General features: G+C 30.9%; 3 protein-coding genes across 4 annotated transcripts; 2 read left to right on the top strand and 1 right to left on the bottom strand.

Annotated features, from left to right (window-relative positions):
• The first annotated feature begins 6,561 nt into the window (after positions 1-6,561).
• Positions 6,562-10,266, top strand: LOC112492077 (uncharacterized). Its single transcript, XM_060817269.1, has 9 exons — positions 6,562-6,705; positions 7,375-7,641; positions 7,730-7,999; positions 8,556-8,665; positions 8,754-8,904; positions 9,050-9,204; positions 9,359-9,448; positions 9,731-9,850; positions 10,016-10,266. The coding sequence occupies exons 1-9, from the start codon at positions 6,562-6,564 to the stop codon at positions 10,146-10,148; spliced, it is 1,440 nt and encodes a 479-aa protein (XP_060673252.1). The 3' UTR covers positions 10,149-10,266.
• Positions 10,267-10,495: 229 nt separating this feature from the next.
• LOC125422823 (uncharacterized) lies at positions 10,496-13,304 on the top strand. Its single transcript, XM_060817268.1, has 8 exons — positions 10,496-10,569; positions 10,691-10,786; positions 11,108-11,224; positions 11,337-11,445; positions 11,573-11,644; positions 11,758-11,838; positions 11,962-12,065; positions 12,153-13,304. Exons 1-8 carry the CDS (start codon positions 10,496-10,498, stop codon positions 12,253-12,255), a joined length of 756 nt encoding a protein of 251 aa, XP_060673251.1. The 3' UTR covers positions 12,256-13,304.
• On the bottom strand, positions 13,167-15,382 carry LOC107420959 (uncharacterized). 2 transcript variants are annotated; one of them, XM_016030057.4, is made up of 3 exons: positions 15,215-15,379; positions 14,475-14,610; positions 13,167-13,441 (listed from the first exon to the last, which is right to left on the bottom strand). In XM_016030057.4, exons 1-2 carry the CDS (start codon positions 15,311-15,313, stop codon positions 14,476-14,478), a joined length of 234 nt encoding a protein of 77 aa, XP_015885543.2. In that variant the 5' UTR covers positions 15,314-15,379; the 3' UTR covers positions 13,167-13,441; position 14,475. The 2 variants fall into 2 exon arrangements, with proteins under 2 accessions (XP_015885543.2, XP_060672919.1); XM_060816936.1 differs by lacking the exon at positions 13,167-13,441 and having other exon boundaries at positions 14,473-14,610; positions 15,215-15,382.
• Positions 15,383-16,662: the final 1,280 nt, after the last annotated feature.

The following is a 16,662-nucleotide window of genomic DNA, read 5'->3' as shown; positions in this document are numbered from 1 at the left end:
TTTTACAAATATTATTGATGTTTAGTAATTTTTTTTCCAAATCAATATTATTGATAATTTTTTTACCTTTTAATTGTCTTCTAATAAATAGGCAAATAAAAATAATAAAAAAATTTATATTTAATAAACAGTGTCCAAAATTATAGTAGACAAGTTTACCTATCATATTTTTAGAAAAAATTAATATCATAAGTTACAAATTTACCTACATATTATGATTTTTTTTACAATAATAAATTTAATATTTGTATATAAATATTATAAAGTAAATAAAAATTAGAATATACATAAAACTTGGAAGATATGCAGGAAATATATTGTTTGCAAATCAAGTTCAAAATTTTGATATCGATGTTATTTAATACATATAAGCTTAACTTTGAAATAGTCATATTGATGGTATATTAATAATTATATGTAAAACTATCAAAGATATATATATCTTTTAATAAAAACTTATTAAATTTTACATTTTAAAATGAGAATGAGAAAGATGCAAACATTTCTTAATCACCTAGGAATTTTTTAGAGTATTGAAATGGCATCTATATAGAAAATATAATATAATTGTAATGATTGTTCTATATATCTTAACTAATAAATAATTTTATTAAATATGTATTTCCTTTTGTATTTTTTATTAATACTAGTATATTTTTAACTATTAGCACACATTATAAATCGATTGATTAAGAAAAATTTAATATCCATTCAATACTTTTATAATTTTAATTGTCAATTTAATAATTAATTAATTAAACAAATTAATCCTAAAGTTCTAATATAAAAAATTATTTTTTAAATAAATTTTTATCATTTTTTATGAATTTTTATTAATATTTGATTATTTTTTATATTTTCAAAAATATTTCTATATTTGTATATAATAAATATAATGCACAAAGAAGAATTTTGTGTCCTATTTGTAATGATGATCCTAAAACGGCTTGTCACCTTTTTGGCAGTGTACATGGACGAAAGCGGCCTGGTTTGTTAGCTGTTTGGGTTTGAAGTTTGATGATTTTAATGGGAGTTCAATTATGGAATGGTTATGTGATGTGCAGGATTGTTTAAAAGGTTTGTCTGGGGATGGTGATCTTCTTGCTTTGTCTACTTAGAATTGCTTAGGAGATTTGGAAGAGCAGGAACTTGTTCATTCATGAGGGTGTCACGCGGAATCTCGATGCAAGTTATTAGTTCTTCATTTGGTCAATGGTCGGAGTTTAAACTTCAAAATGGTGATTTAGTTTCTAGTTTGATCAATAAGGTTTCTACCAGTGAGCATGGTGTGCACCCTCTTTGTTGGCAAGCTCCACAAGAGTATAAGATTAAAATGAATATTGATGATTATTTTTTGAAAGGTTCATTGGAGGGGGTTTGGGGTGTATGACTAGAAATTCATCTGGTAGATCTATTCAATGTATGTATGAAGTGGTTCTTTGTGATTCAAGTGTTAAAGCTGAATGTTTGGCTTTGCTTTTTATGCTTGCATTTGGGCAGTGGAAATAGGGTGGAAATATATCATTTTTGAGGGGGACTTGAAAGAAACTCTGTACCTAAGTGCTACTACTTCGTATTTTAGATCACTTGAAGGTAAATTTCGCCCTCAGTGAAGTAAATGAAGTTGCCGTTTGGGTTGCTAAAGCTGCTTGTCAAAAGAACGTTTACCTGGCTGGGATATTAAATTACCTCCCGATTTTGTTCTGATTTATTTTCTGATTCAATTTAAATCTTCTTAATCTTGACTTTTGTTATTCAATAATATTTCTCTTTTGACCAATAAAAGGAAGAAATCTAAATACTTTTTTGACCTTCTTGAATTTCACATCATTAGTGAAATATTAATAATTTGACAAGAAATTGAAGGGCATAAATGTATTTTTACTGGATCCAAAAATTGAACAAAAATTTACCCCTGATTGGGAATATAGATTAAAATTTTATTTTCGTTTTTTTTTTTCAATATTATAACTTATTACATGTGGAGGAGAGGAAATTTCAACTAAATCATTGTTTAAATCTAGATCTAAGAATGTGTTCTCAATAGTTTATATCATTGGACAAAACTTAAAAGTTAAAATTTCGTTTGAATTTCAACTTTTATAAATTGTTTTTCTTTTAATTTAAAGGGTTTTTATTCTATCACTTTAGGAGAGTTGTTAACAATTATAAAATTTTGACTTTTAAACTTTATTATAATTACAAGTTTTACCTCAAAATAAGTTTTCTTTAAAGTGGAGGTATTACATAACAACATAAATAGGATTTCGTATGATATATTACTATATTTCTAAAGGTGGGCAAAATTAAACTAAAAGAACGGAGTCAATAAAAAAGTTATTTCAAAAAAATAAAAAGTTGACTTTAGCAGACTTTAGTATATGCTATAGCATAGCATTTCTATAAAGCTAAACGACAATCAATCATTCAACGTGGCATAGGGTATTAGCATAACTGGATAAACCATTTTACTAAGCTGCGAAACATGTCAATTCTTGAAGTCAGTTTTTGTTGTTCGGTTTTGAGTTTATAATATCTTAAATTAATTATATATATGTTAATATGCTCTCACGAGCTAAAGGTAATGTTTACATTCATCCCCTTTATATACAAGTAAACAAAATAAATAATGGACCAATCTGCACTATGGTTGTCTCCATGGGGACGACCCAGTGTTATAGTCACTAACTTTTTAAACAATAACCTAGATTCGAGTTCATTCCCTATAGTGTTTCAAGGGTGTACAATTGCTCAAAGATATGCATATAGCATTTGGATCAAGATCGGTCTTCTTATATGAAAGCATTTTTTTTAATTGATAGTAAGCATTTTATTCAATTACTTGTTTTCCATTTAAAGTTATGAATTGAATAAAACCATTTTATTTATTAATGGTTGCATTCAAGTTGTTCTTAGGAATACTATTTTTATATTGTTTTAGAAGCTAGATAGACACGATTGGATAAGGGAGAGAGGCAATTTTATGGGGTCAAATACCTACCAAGAATTTTGGCCGTTCTAAATTAAATTAAAGAGGCCTGATATGATATGAAAGTAAAAGTGTTTATTTCAAATCAGTTTTTATATTATAATAACATTTTAAGACGATATCTATCCTTTTCAAAATTTCTTTTTTTTTTTTTTTCCTCATATCCAAAAAACAAACTGACACCAAATAACAATCGACTGCCATGCAAAATATTAGACAATCTACGTGTATGCAAAATGATTTGAAAATTTTTCGCTTTTACAATATGTATTTCTCAATAAGACTTTGAGATTTGTTTGACTTTTTTATTTTTTAAAAGCTCTGTAATATTTAATTCAATTACTCCGGATAGGGCATTAATCTCTGTAATATTTAATTCAATTACTCCGGATAGGGCATTAATCAATTTCTTTCTCTTTCTTTTCCTTTTTCCTTTTTGGTATTTTTTTTCACTTCTACTTTTCTTTCATTAATGAAATCTATATACCTACCAAATATCACTTCCTCTCTCATTTATCAATCGTAATCTGATTCCTTTCCTTTTAAAAACTTTACAATCAATGAAGCAAAAAGGAATATATATATATATATATATATATATATATATATATATATATATATATATATATATATTTGCAGATAATTACCAAAAAAAATCCCAAGATTATCCAGGAAAAAAATATCTGTCATTTCTCATAACCCTCTTTTTCAAGTCAACTTTAGTTTATTATAGTTATTTTAAAATATATATATATATATATATATATATATATTTGTTACAGTGGGGTCCATAAGTTTATGTTTCCTGCTATTCAAAACCGCATATATAAATATGCTGACAAATATCCGGACAAGCGCTAATAAAGGACTAAGAGAATTAGAACAAAAAAACCAGTGGCTGCGGCCAAAACCACCCAGAAAACTGCCTTTTCAGTTACAAAATCCGATTTGTTCCAAACATATATTAGTGTTTTATGAAAAAGAAAATAAAAAAAAAAGAAAAAAAAAAAGAAAGAAAGAAAAGAAAACAGGGTCCGCGTATCTCTCATGCAAGGACTTTGTGGTTGGTCCACTCTGACACAAGTAACCAAGTCAAATAGCAAGTAACCTTTACTTGACCATGCAGTCCACCTACGTGTTTGTCAATCGTCCACCATTAAATTAACACCAAAAGCCAATCTCATTTTGCTTCCTATCATTAAGATCAAGCTTAATTTGAGTTTATTATTAGAGTCAAAGAATATAACATTAACTCTCTATCGAAATTGACTATATATGTATATCAATAGATTTTATCATATTTGGAGGAAAAGAAAGGAAAATGGATAAGGTTTACATATATTTTAATACTTATGTGCTCTAGTGAATGGAAAATTGAGCCTCTGAACAATTGGAAAACTCTCTAATTATGGCATTGTTCATGATTGACTATATTGTGAATTTATTTATAATAAGGTTTTGGTATGTAGGTATGACATGTAAAGGAAGAAATATTAAAAGTAAGGTGAAATATTCTAATTAGTGATTAACATGATTGGCATAACTAAAAAGTAGAAATTGGTATACACTTTGGAGACAATTATAATCATCATTATTAACTAAAAAATAATTCAATCCTTTCTTAATTATCGATTACGTGGCTAAACAAGAAGGTTTTTCGGACTAGCAATCCGACAAATTATAGCTTTATTTAAAGATTTACGATGTTCTTGGAGATATTTTTTAATAATTGAGTTCGTTGGCGTTAAACGGATATAAAGTATATAAAAGTATATAAATGATTATAAAAAATTTACCAAAGTAATATTTAAATATAATCATTCTATGAGATTAGGGAAATGTAGAATCACCAAAATACTATTTTTTTTTTCTTGAAGAAACCAATATGCAAATTACTTCAATTTATAAATGACATACATGCAAAATCTATGGTGTAATGAATTCCTAATGTGCCCTTATATTTATATGAATTAATGTTATCTTAATATACATAAACCCTTAATTAAATAACCAAACAAGTAATTTCAAAAGAGAAGAGGGAAAGAAAAAAAAAAGGCCCACTAAATTCCAAAAAAAAAATTATCAAATGACAAATTTCTCCTTTTGAATTTTTCCACTTTTTAAAAAAAATAAATTTCTGGCCTATAAATAAGTTATCTAGGATACCATTAGGGGGGCACAAAGAAAGCTTAGAGCTTGTTTTCTTGGTTTTCTCATTTTCCTTCTTTTCCATTAGCAAACTGTAAGTATCATTATCTTCTTTCCTTGAGCTCCTTAATATCTCCACCTCCTGCTGTCCATCTCCTTCATCCTTCTCCCCCTTTCTTCTGAATCTATATTTCTTTCTACCTAATTTATACTTCAAACCCTTAAAAAACTAAACCCAATTGCATGCCCGAAGACAAGTACCAATTTTTTCTTTTGGGCCTGTTTACATTCTTTTCATTTATTTGAGTTACTCATACTATATGTCTCTTGCTAACTATTTTTGATGTTTCCTGTAGATTTTTGCTTGTACACAAGCAAGTCTGTAAAGCATATCCTAAGGTATAATAGAAAAATCTCACCAGAGAATTTCTATTCTTTTTTTTTTTTCCTAAAAAAAAGAAAAATCCTTAAGTTGGTAAATTATCCCAACATGGGTTTTCCTTGTTGTTTTCAATAATTTCTTATGTGGGTGTGTCTCTGCTTGTTTGTCTCTTGTCAAATTCCACTGCATGCTTGCAAAAACTAGATCTTCTTGTTTTTTGTGTTGTTTTTGTTTGGACTTTGAAAATGACATATAAAGTTGGGGAGTGTGGTAGCTTGTGTACTTCAGGTGCCCAAATCCTGCTAATAAATCAGGTGCATATACTCATTGACGGCTCATTTCGGAGAACAAATTGCAACCCAAAAAAACCCAAAATTCCGAGCAGGATTTTCTTTATACCCATGCTTAAACTAAAAAAAGAAAAAGAAAAATCAACAAATTGTTTTCTGATTTCATTTTTTCTGTTTTTGTTCTTAGTCTTTTTCACCAGCTTTTTTTGTTTTTTTGGGCATTGGAAAACTCTCTCTTGCTTCCCTGAGGGGCAGTATCCATGTTTGACACGTGTCACACATGTTATTAATTCCTCTTTTGTTTTTTGGCTATCATTGGATGGTTTTTACAAGGAAAGCCATGCTGGACCTGACCAACTCAGTAATTGTAACCTTCATGTGCCTAAAGTCAAATTATTCTCTCCCTCCTAAGTCCTCCAACTAGTTGTGGTGGGCCCATATACAGCCCAGATGAGTTTTAGATTTAAAAGAAAATTCAATTTTATATAATTTTCCATTTTTTTAAAAAAAAAATCAACATTTTTATACATCACATGTGAAATTTCAATTGATAAATTAATTAAAAAAATTCAAAAATTTTATTTTATTTTTTTATTAGGAATCTTTTTTCACTCATTAAATTTTCAATCAATTTTTTTATTAATTAATTTGAATATTTTATATATGGTTAATTATAAAAAAAAATTGTAATTATTAATTGTTTACTGACATTTTTTTTTGTGTAACGTCAATTTACAACCAGAAAGTAAGAGATGGAGATTGAATCGGTTGGAGAATTGGGAACTGCTTTGGAATTTGACTTTCTTTTTGATGAAGCTGATTTGCTTCTTACCAACCAGCAGTGTTCAGAAATACCTTCCAACCAGCAAATTGAAACTCCGGAGGATATATCCACCGTATGTTTTTAGCTTCGCGTTTATCAATTTAGCATAATATGATATCCTCTTAATTTATATATAACTTTTCCTCGCTAGATCATGTATTAAGTTTAGAGATATGATTAATTAGATTACCACCATTACAGTTTAGACCTTCAATTAACATATATGAAACTTTTGACCCAAAAAAAAAAAAACATAAATGAAACAATCAAATACAATTTAAAGAAGAGTAGCTCAACCAAACTGAAAGAAAATGGGTTTATATATTGTTCCTATAATGACATATAATAAATTATTTATAAGACAGTCATTCTTATATAGCTTCATTATAAATTTATCAAAATGAATTTTTATATTCTTCCTATGTGATGACATGTAATATTGGAATTTATTTATAAGATAGTCATAAGTTGAGCTTCATTCTAAATTTGTTTAATGATTAACTTGAATGCCTCCACTCATTATTATTCAATTTGTATTAATTAAAGGATTTAAATTAAAGAGAATTTAAATAAAAGGTGCTATAAAATTCAGGCACGCCCTTTTCTTTTCTTTTCTTTTTCTTCTTTTGGGTCCTTTTATCTACATTTAACTAAAGAACAATGGGAGCTTCATTTTTACGTTATAATTTCATAAACATTAAATTGAACATTATATAATAGATGTAGTTGTTCTAACAAGCAGGTGGAGAATGGTGAATTGGGATCATCAAGTGAGAGCAACAATCAGCCGGCAGCGGCTACAGCCACCATTAGTAATGATCAAGATGAAAGCTCCAAGGAGAACAACATTGATGCGGTCAGCAGCGATCTCCCTGACCTTCCACCATTGCTAAACATCCCAAACATGGCATCTCCAACTTGTAATAATAATTCTGATATTATTACCATAACTTCTCCATTAATAGACGTGGTCGAACCCCAAATTGACCCCCCGTCCGATCTAATAACGGTACGTTTCAAAGATAATCTTAATCATATCTACCTATATAATTCGATTAAAAATGATGGTAATGTGGATGATCATGTCTAAATTAAAGGAGATTAATGGAAAGTTTGGAGCTTCAGCTGATGATGACTATGAAAGTGAAGATGTGAATAATCATCCGCAGGAGATTAATGCAACTCATGGGGTGGATCTTCCATTTGTACGAAATGATGCATATAATAGCTTGGATAGCTCAGGAGGTCTTGCTGATCAGCTTGTTGGTAATAGTGGTGAGGCTCCAAATTTGCTGCCTCAGCTGCCATCCTCCATTAATCCACCACTCATGGGACTACCAGCACCACAACCCTATCTTCCAACTGTGGTATAACTATATATATATATATATATATTCATCATATTCTAAGTGTATTGTTTTGTGTATATATATGTGTATATTGACATATATATATTTATATACATATATATATATATATATATGAATACAGGAGTATGCAGATCAGCTAATAAGTACAACAGGTGGAGGTAACTGGTCAAATGGTTCGTCCAATCACAACCAGATGACGATGCAATCATTTCAAAGTTCGCAGAGTTCCAACCCTTCTTCAGCTATGATTATGAATGCATGGGAGACAATACCCCCCTCCTTGTTCACTAACCCATATCCATGGACTCCACAGCCATTTTCTCCAGCTCCGGTATATATATATATATAATTGTTTTTCATTTTCTTTTTATATTGGAGACATAAAGATTCTCCGGAAATATAATTTTCTAAGGAACTCACTGAATTGGTTATCTCCGCATGGACTATTTATTCCCTTTTGGAGAGCAACTATATATATATATGATAAAGAAAAAAAAATTAAATTCTAGATTTTATTGATTAATTAATATTTATTTTGGTGATGATGATTCAGATGGCGCCAGAAGGAGACCAGGCCGCCAACCAGCTGATTAACAATTACTCATTTAATAATGCGCCAGCTTACCCTATCGAAAATGTTCCTCAATTCCTTAATATGCCTTTGTACGTCTAGAATATTCAATTTCTTGCTTTTATTTTTATTTTTAATTTCCGACAGTGTTTAATATTTTGAACATACAAATACTTGTAGGCCCAGTCAAAATATGACTCCGCTGATGAATCAACTAGGAACAAACAATCAAATGGTGCAAAACATCATCAACAATAATAATTTCATGGCCAACAGTATTAATCAGCACTCATCTGGCCTCTGCCCTAATTCTTTCCCTCAAAACAACACTGTAAGTATTCGATCAAATTAAAAACTTTTAAGAAAAAAAAAATTATAATAAAAAGACACTGTAAGTAAGCAGTAATACATCCTTTTTTTGTTTTTTAAATTTTTGTTTCCTTTAATTTTATACCATATTGTACATAATAAAGCAGATGACAGCGCCAGTCGGACCTCTTGCAAATCAAAATACATCTCCCCTCATCAACCAGCAGCAGCAGTCCATTTTCGCTGCTCCCCAGTTGATGAACAATCCTACTGCTGCTTCTGCTAATTATAGGCCCTCTGCAATTCCTTCCGGGTGCTATTGGTATGCGTATGTATATATACATATATATATGTGTGTGTGTGTGTGTGATTTTTAAGAAATCATGATCATCCACTTTCTTTATAATGTTTTATGGTGAGAATTTTTTTTAAAAAATATAAGATATAAGCTGATCAAATTTAATTAACATAATTAGGAACCAACCTAATGAACTCATGGCAGCAACTAATCTGATGGACCCTTCACAAAGCACCAACTTCATTCCGCCACAAGCCACATCGTTTAGGTATGTATATATATATATATATATAAACACAATCATTTATTTACTTCCTTATACCAAAATGTTTAACAAATATCATCTTGTCAATTAAATGGTTAGATCTAATCATGTATAAATTATAAAGATAATTACCATAACTTTTCAATGTTTATCCACTTTTAGATTTGCTTAATCAAAAGTTAAAATGATTTGTCAAATATTAAAGTACATTGAACCCTCCCCAAACAAAGGTTAGATATTTTTTTAACTTGAAAAAATTGTTGATATGAATCCGAGTGGTTGTAGGGCCCAGCAGGTCCCCAGTCAGCAGCCCCAACAACTCAACCAGGTTCCACAAGTGCCAAACATGTATGATCCAAAATCTAAACACTCCATGCCACCTGGATTTTCTATGCCTCCCATCAGGTATAATATATATATATATATATAATTAATGTCTTTGCTCTATATATATATATATATATATACATATAATTAATTTTGTTGACATACATACTAAGACAAAGAATACTTGAGATATTTTCTATGTGCTTTATTATATTTTAATTTTTTCGAAATTATATATTTCAGGCCCCAAAGTATCCCATATCAATATCAAGTCAATCAGGCTCCAGTAGCTGCCAATGTGTTTGATTCACTATCCTCTAACTCTCTGCTGCCTGAGCTTTCAAGCAATGCCTGGTATATGTATATTTCATTCTAATTCCTCTTTCTTAGTACTTAAACATTGATATTTTTTGGTAAATTACTGAATATTAATATTGATCAACTAGTTTATGATAAGTTTTATTTTAATTTTGTGAATTTAGGACTACTCCACAGCTTTCTTATGCTTATAACCAGCAACTTAATGAAATTCAGCCACCAAATGACGCCATGTTGCCTGGTTCTTCCATGCCTTCAAGGTGTTTTATTAATTCAAAGTATCCATTTTTATGAACACTAATTAAGCTTATTATTACTAGTTTACATTTATTTATTTATTTTTATTTTTTTGCGGGAGGTAGAATCCAGCCATTGAATAATGATGCACAACTCAACCAAACCCAGATGGTGCCTAATATGGTGGCTCCGCGGCTTTCGAATCCATTGCTGCCAGAACAACCATTGATGAAATCTGGAGGGTATGAATTTTAGTTAATTGGTCTTTAACCTTCAAAACTTGGGGGTAGAGAAAAAATGGCAAACAAGTTATAATTACCCTTTACAATATGCTTATAACTTGTGTCTTTTATTGAATCTTAGTGTGGAACAATTCAACCAAGTTCCATTGTCGACCCCTGATGTCTACAATAATCTTAATAACTTCACAATGAATGGACCTACCCCAGTACTATCTAGGTAATAAATTAGTTACCACTCACTTAATTTATGCTTAATTATAATTAGATTTAAACTTGTTAGTTATGTGGTATGGTTCTTTTCCAATAAAAAAGGCCGAGTGATCCAGTGCAACCAGTCCAGAACCAAATCATGATGCCTAATGTGACAGAATCACAAATTTGCTGCTCCATGATGGTGCCAACTCCTTCTATCCATTCAAAGTATATAATCATTCACTTAATTTTCCTTGCACTTTTAATTTATTTTTATTTTTTTGTTTCTGTAATTATATATGTAAAATATTTTAGTAATTAATAACCATTTTATTTGTTAATTTAGGACCCAACAAGCATCTGAAAAGCAACAACAGGCAAGTGGAGTCCCCACGATGGGAGCTGATCATCATCCTCAACATGACAACTTTGAGCTTCCTGAATCATCTTGTATGCAGTCCAGGTATATTTATATAAATATTAATTTTGTTAAAACACTTTGACAATATTATTAATAAATTAATTCGAAATGCTTTCTTAATTATTTTACAAAATAATATTTTATTTACATGTAGGCTAACCGATGAGGAACTTCGGGAGTTGATGAATGCTGCTAACAAGGCTAAACCAGTTGCTGCTGTCCCTCCATATCAGAATTACATTCTAAACTCACTCACCGAACGAGTAAGATTATATAGTAGTATATATGATTGATTTTCTTAATCCCACATACACAGTTAATTAGAATTGTTTCGTACAATATTGATTATACATATAAATATAATAAATCATATGGTTCCACTCTTATCAGGAAAGGAAGGATAAGAACACTGGAGTCAAAGTTCCTACACAAAGCAAACCATCAGCGATCAAACCCAAAGAGGTGAATATTGATTAAACTCCAAATTCATTAAATTTATTACATAGTTTTGAACATATTTTAAATGTATTAAACTCTTTTAGTTGAAATTATTTTAAACATTTTTATTTTTACAGCATGGAACATCAGGACGTCCTCGTGGCCGGTCTTCAAAACGCCGAGAGGGAGGCTCATCTGTGCCATCTAAGCGGTCAAGGGTAAAATAAATCAAATATATATATATATATATATATATATATAAATATAGCTCTTTAATTAATAAATCGAAGCTTTCTTATTGGGTATTTTACTTTTACTTTATGAAACGCAACGGATTAAAGAGGGAAGCAGCAAATAAACAAGAAAAGACTTCAGCGGCAACCAAAACTGCTCAGGAAATAGTCATCACCGCGGACAACATTTTTACCAATCCTTCTTTGATCAGGTTCTAGTTAAAAACTTCAAAGTCATATTATATAGATAATAGTATTTTTAATCAAATTACAAATCATTAATCCGTATTTCAACTCAGGCGTGTTAAAAATGCTGTTTACGACCCAATGTTTGAGGGGATGGGTCTACCTATCGACCCACATCTTCGAATGTTTACCGCAACCAACAACAAGCCTAATTAATGGTAATTCCTCCACTTCATTTTAAAATTTCTAATTTTTTTTTTTTTCATTTCATTTATGCAATCAAAATGTTTATTCACTTTTACCTAAGTATGCTCTCTGCTTCACCATTTATTTCATAGGATACAGGATGTGAGCAAAGGGTTTTGCGTCTCAATAAGGATCTAATGCTTTTGTTAATCAACTTGTTAGAGTACCTGTTCTTCTTTTCCTGTAGTTGAATCCAAGAACATGTATAATCTTGACAAGGGCTGCTAGCAAAGCTCAAACTTCAAATAGAAGATCCAGTTATCTTTATCAATAACCATCGTTGATTCTTATATCATGCTTGAATGGTTGTTAATATAACAAAATAAAATACAGAAAAATTAGATGCAACGGAAGTTGTGTAGGAAATTACTACTACAGTTACATCAATACAAATACATAAATCAGCTATTGAAGAATGCTCATTCTAAGATAATTTCAACAAACTGATCTGTTTTTAGAGTTTGAAGAAATTATCCACATATATATTTACTTGGACAGCCTCCTAATACCTAGGTTTAATTAGACAGGCATTACAGGGTCAAAATCTAGACTAGAGTTGGACTGGTCTCCTCAGAACAATGTTAAGCACAATGACCATCTTACTCTATTTCTACAATTATCAATAACAATAAAGCTGGTCTCCAACATAAGGTGGCCCTAATCCTTAAGTTAGTCTCAAGGGTAAATATAGAAGAGCTGTTGGCTGGATTACCAAAAGGCCAGCACCCAAGAGTTATTACCTATCTGGGAGGCTGAACAACCAGCAGAATTTGCTTCTATTTTACAAAAGGATGTGTTGCAATTGCAATGCTTGGCTTTTCTATAGTGAAAGTAATTTTCTTACTTAAAGAAATAGGAAAAGGAAAAAAGAAGCTGTCATGAGAAGGTAAAAATAAAGATCACCTCTCCTGTTTCCATTGTATCTAAAACAAAATCTTACAACCAGATAATCAAATTCAATATGCCTTTAAAGTTGAGAAAATTTAACATACCACCAATTACTAGCTATCATAAGCTATCATCCATGGAATTAAATTGTAATCATTACTTATATCTGTTATCTGTGTCTGCTAAAAGGTCGCCCCTGCCATATGAGTTGAATGGATTCTTCTCATCCTTGGTTTTCAATTTAGTTCCCATGCTCTCTCCTTTATACCTGCCAGACAAAATATAAATTATATTGTCAACATCACATTGAATGATCAATGAAATCAAACTCAAATAACATCCTGATGTTAAAAGAATGAAATATTTCTAATAAAATGAATTCCCAAAGGATCTTTATGTAAATTGCTAAGTTAACTTTCAAACTGGCTCAGGCTTGGATGAAAAGGAAAAAAGAAAATATATATAAAAGGTATATTTATATTCATAGATAACCCTTTGCAGTATTGTAGTGAACCTAGGATGAAGCCCTGAAGAGACTGAGGACATCAAGTTCAAACCTAGTTCTCAACCTTTCTCCTGGCTTGTATCATATATTTGATTGGAACAGAACCACAGTTTGACTTAAAGGTCATGCAAAGGAACTAATGCTGAACACAATTCAAAAAACAAATGAAAAAAAAATGATGAAAAGAGTGTGAAATTGAAGGGAATTGCAGTTTCAATAGGACAAACACGATCATTTATGTGATTAACAAGGGCATTGCTTTATCCACCAAGCACTCACTGCTATATATATATATATATATATATATGGATGACTAAACCACTTCAAGCAGAACATATTGAAGGAAAAGGCAACTGAGCAGTAGCAACAGACCCTCCCAATGCAAATTCATTATGCCTGAACCAAATTCCTAGTATATATATCCCATGCTTTATTATCCAACAAAAATTAATAAGAAACCTATGGACAGGCTCCAAACTCTTCTAAATAGTGCCTTTATTATTCCCTTTCATACATTGTTAAGGACCTTAAGATCAGCTGGCTCTTCCTGGGAAAAGAAAAAGGATATGCCTTTGAAAGATTAGGGCTGATACTAATAATCTTGAAATAGGATCTCATTTTCGATATCTTCAGATTGTTTCAGAGCAAATATTGAAAAATGAATAATTATAATAATTCCTCCTCCGAGCAAATATTTATCCATTCTACAATAAAAAGTTAAAAGGAAAAAAAAAAAAAAAGGGAAATAAAGAATTAAGATTTTTTTTTTCTTTTTTTAATTCATGTAAAAAGTAACCTCAATAACGTGTGTCATCAAAAACCCAGGGCTCATGTTTAAAAAGCTCCCGGCCATTCATTTGCACTGTTCCAGAAGCTATATCCTCCGCACGTTTCCTTGATGCTTCATCTCTTTTAGCCAACGCATCAGCATCCTGCAAAAACACATCACATATTAGTGATAATTCTTTACAAAGTATACGACCACCAAATTATAAAGTGGAAGAGCCTTTTAACTAATCACAGAGCATGCATCAACACCAAAGGGCTCAAAGAAGAAAGCAGACCAAGCACAAACTCAAACAGTCAAACACAGTTTCCACCAAGCACAAACTCAAACAGTCAAACACAGTTTCCCATATGTATATAACTAGTAGGAAAACAATCAACCACTTTGCCATTTTAATAAAGGGCATTCACTTGAATCTTCCAACTCTGATTAGCTTCAATCCGCAAACAGAAAGATTATGACCATTTGAACTTCCAGAAAATAATCTTTGGCATTATAAACACTATGAAACTTTATTTAGACTTTAATACACACAGGAAAATACCGAAGAATACTAATATCAAATAATTCATACGAAATTAAATTTTCTCTTTTTCTTTTTCTTTTTCTTTTTTTTTTTTTTTTTCCAAAGAAATCAATTAATTCGTGATTATACAGATAATGCCGAGAGAAGAAGAAAAAGCGAGAAACTAAACCCTAGGATCGTAAGAAGGGGAAACAAATCGGAGGAAGGGAAAAAGGAAGAGGACCTTCTGGCGTTTCCAGGAGAGGAACTGGGCCTCCGTAATGCGATTAGGCCTGGGATTCTGGCTGGCCTTATTTTCCTGAGCTTCGATTTCTGCCCCCATTATTTTCTCTCTCTTTGTTTCTTGAATTTTCCTTCTTTCCAAACTGATTTTCAGTTCGATAGCAACCACAAAACAGCGTCGTTCACTTTATTAGCGTATTCCTTTTGCGTGGCCCAGGAAAGAGACACGGTGTCGTTTTGTGGACTTAGTAAACTACAATGTGCAAACACGACTAACGACTTCTTGCAACCCTACATTTTTCTTCTCTTATTCATATATATATATATATATATATTTTTTTTTTCCCCTCCCAAAAAAAAATATTTTTTTAAAAATAAGTTTCCTTACGCTTAAAAATATATATATATATATATATATATATATATATATCAATTAATAGCCCAAAGGCAACCCTGCTCCAAGATATTGTCCTCTTTGGTCCGGTACACCCCGGGCCTCAAGGTTTTATATTTCAACCCAAAATGCGTCTTGAAGGAAAAGGGAGGAACACGCTCTTAAGGCGCTCTATGGCTCCATTTCCAATCGATGTGGGATTCCTTCCTCTTCCAGGGCCCATCGATCCGGGTCTGGCTCTGATACCAATTAATAGCCCAAGGGCAACTCTGCTTCAAGATATTGTCCTCTTTGGCCTGGTACACCCCGGGCCTCAAGGTTTTATATTTCAACTCAAAACGCGTTTTGAAGGGAAAGGGAGGAACACGCTCTTAAGGCGCTCTATGGCTCCATTTCCAATCGATGTGAGATTCCTTCCCCTTTTTTTAAAAAATATATCAAAAATAGAAAAAATTTGCAATTATTAGATGATTATATATATAAATTATAGTACGAAACTAGGTAATATAATTTTTATGTGATTCCAATAACTATATATATATATATATATATATATATATATATATATATATTAGTGAAGACCATTGAGTTCTTTATCGAACATAGTGGGTACGGTGATCCTTCCTCTTTTTTTTTTTTTTTTTTTTTTTTTTTGGTGTATGTCCATCCATCCTCAGTTTGTCGGACTTGTATATATTTAAGAAAAACTAAAGAAATAATTTTTTTTTTTTTTGCAACATTAAATTAATTATAGTTGAAGGAAGGAAAAATAAGGTGTATTCTCAGTGATTTACGGTTGGTGATCAAGCCTAGAAATACGAAACAAACAATAAGACCTTATTAATTCATAATAAATTTAATTTTATATCATAAAAATAAAGTTTATTCTTTTTTCTAAACGAATTTAAAAAAGTTTTCTTAATATTAGTTTTAAAGAAAAGTGACTGAAAATTTGGGATGGCCGGGCCAGTAAGGTGGCTACTAGTACCTACGGCGGCCTAGAGTTTGTAGTACAAGAAAGAATAATCAGATAACTGGGCGGGCCGGTTACCCCC

This window comes from Ziziphus jujuba, chromosome 5, assembly GCF_031755915.1.
Source record: "Ziziphus jujuba cultivar Dongzao chromosome 5, ASM3175591v1".
Classification (NCBI taxonomy): domain Eukaryota; kingdom Viridiplantae; phylum Streptophyta; class Magnoliopsida; order Rosales; family Rhamnaceae; genus Ziziphus; species Ziziphus jujuba.
The sequence above is the reverse complement of the archived record's forward strand: the minus strand, read 5'-3'. Positions and strand labels throughout refer to the sequence as shown.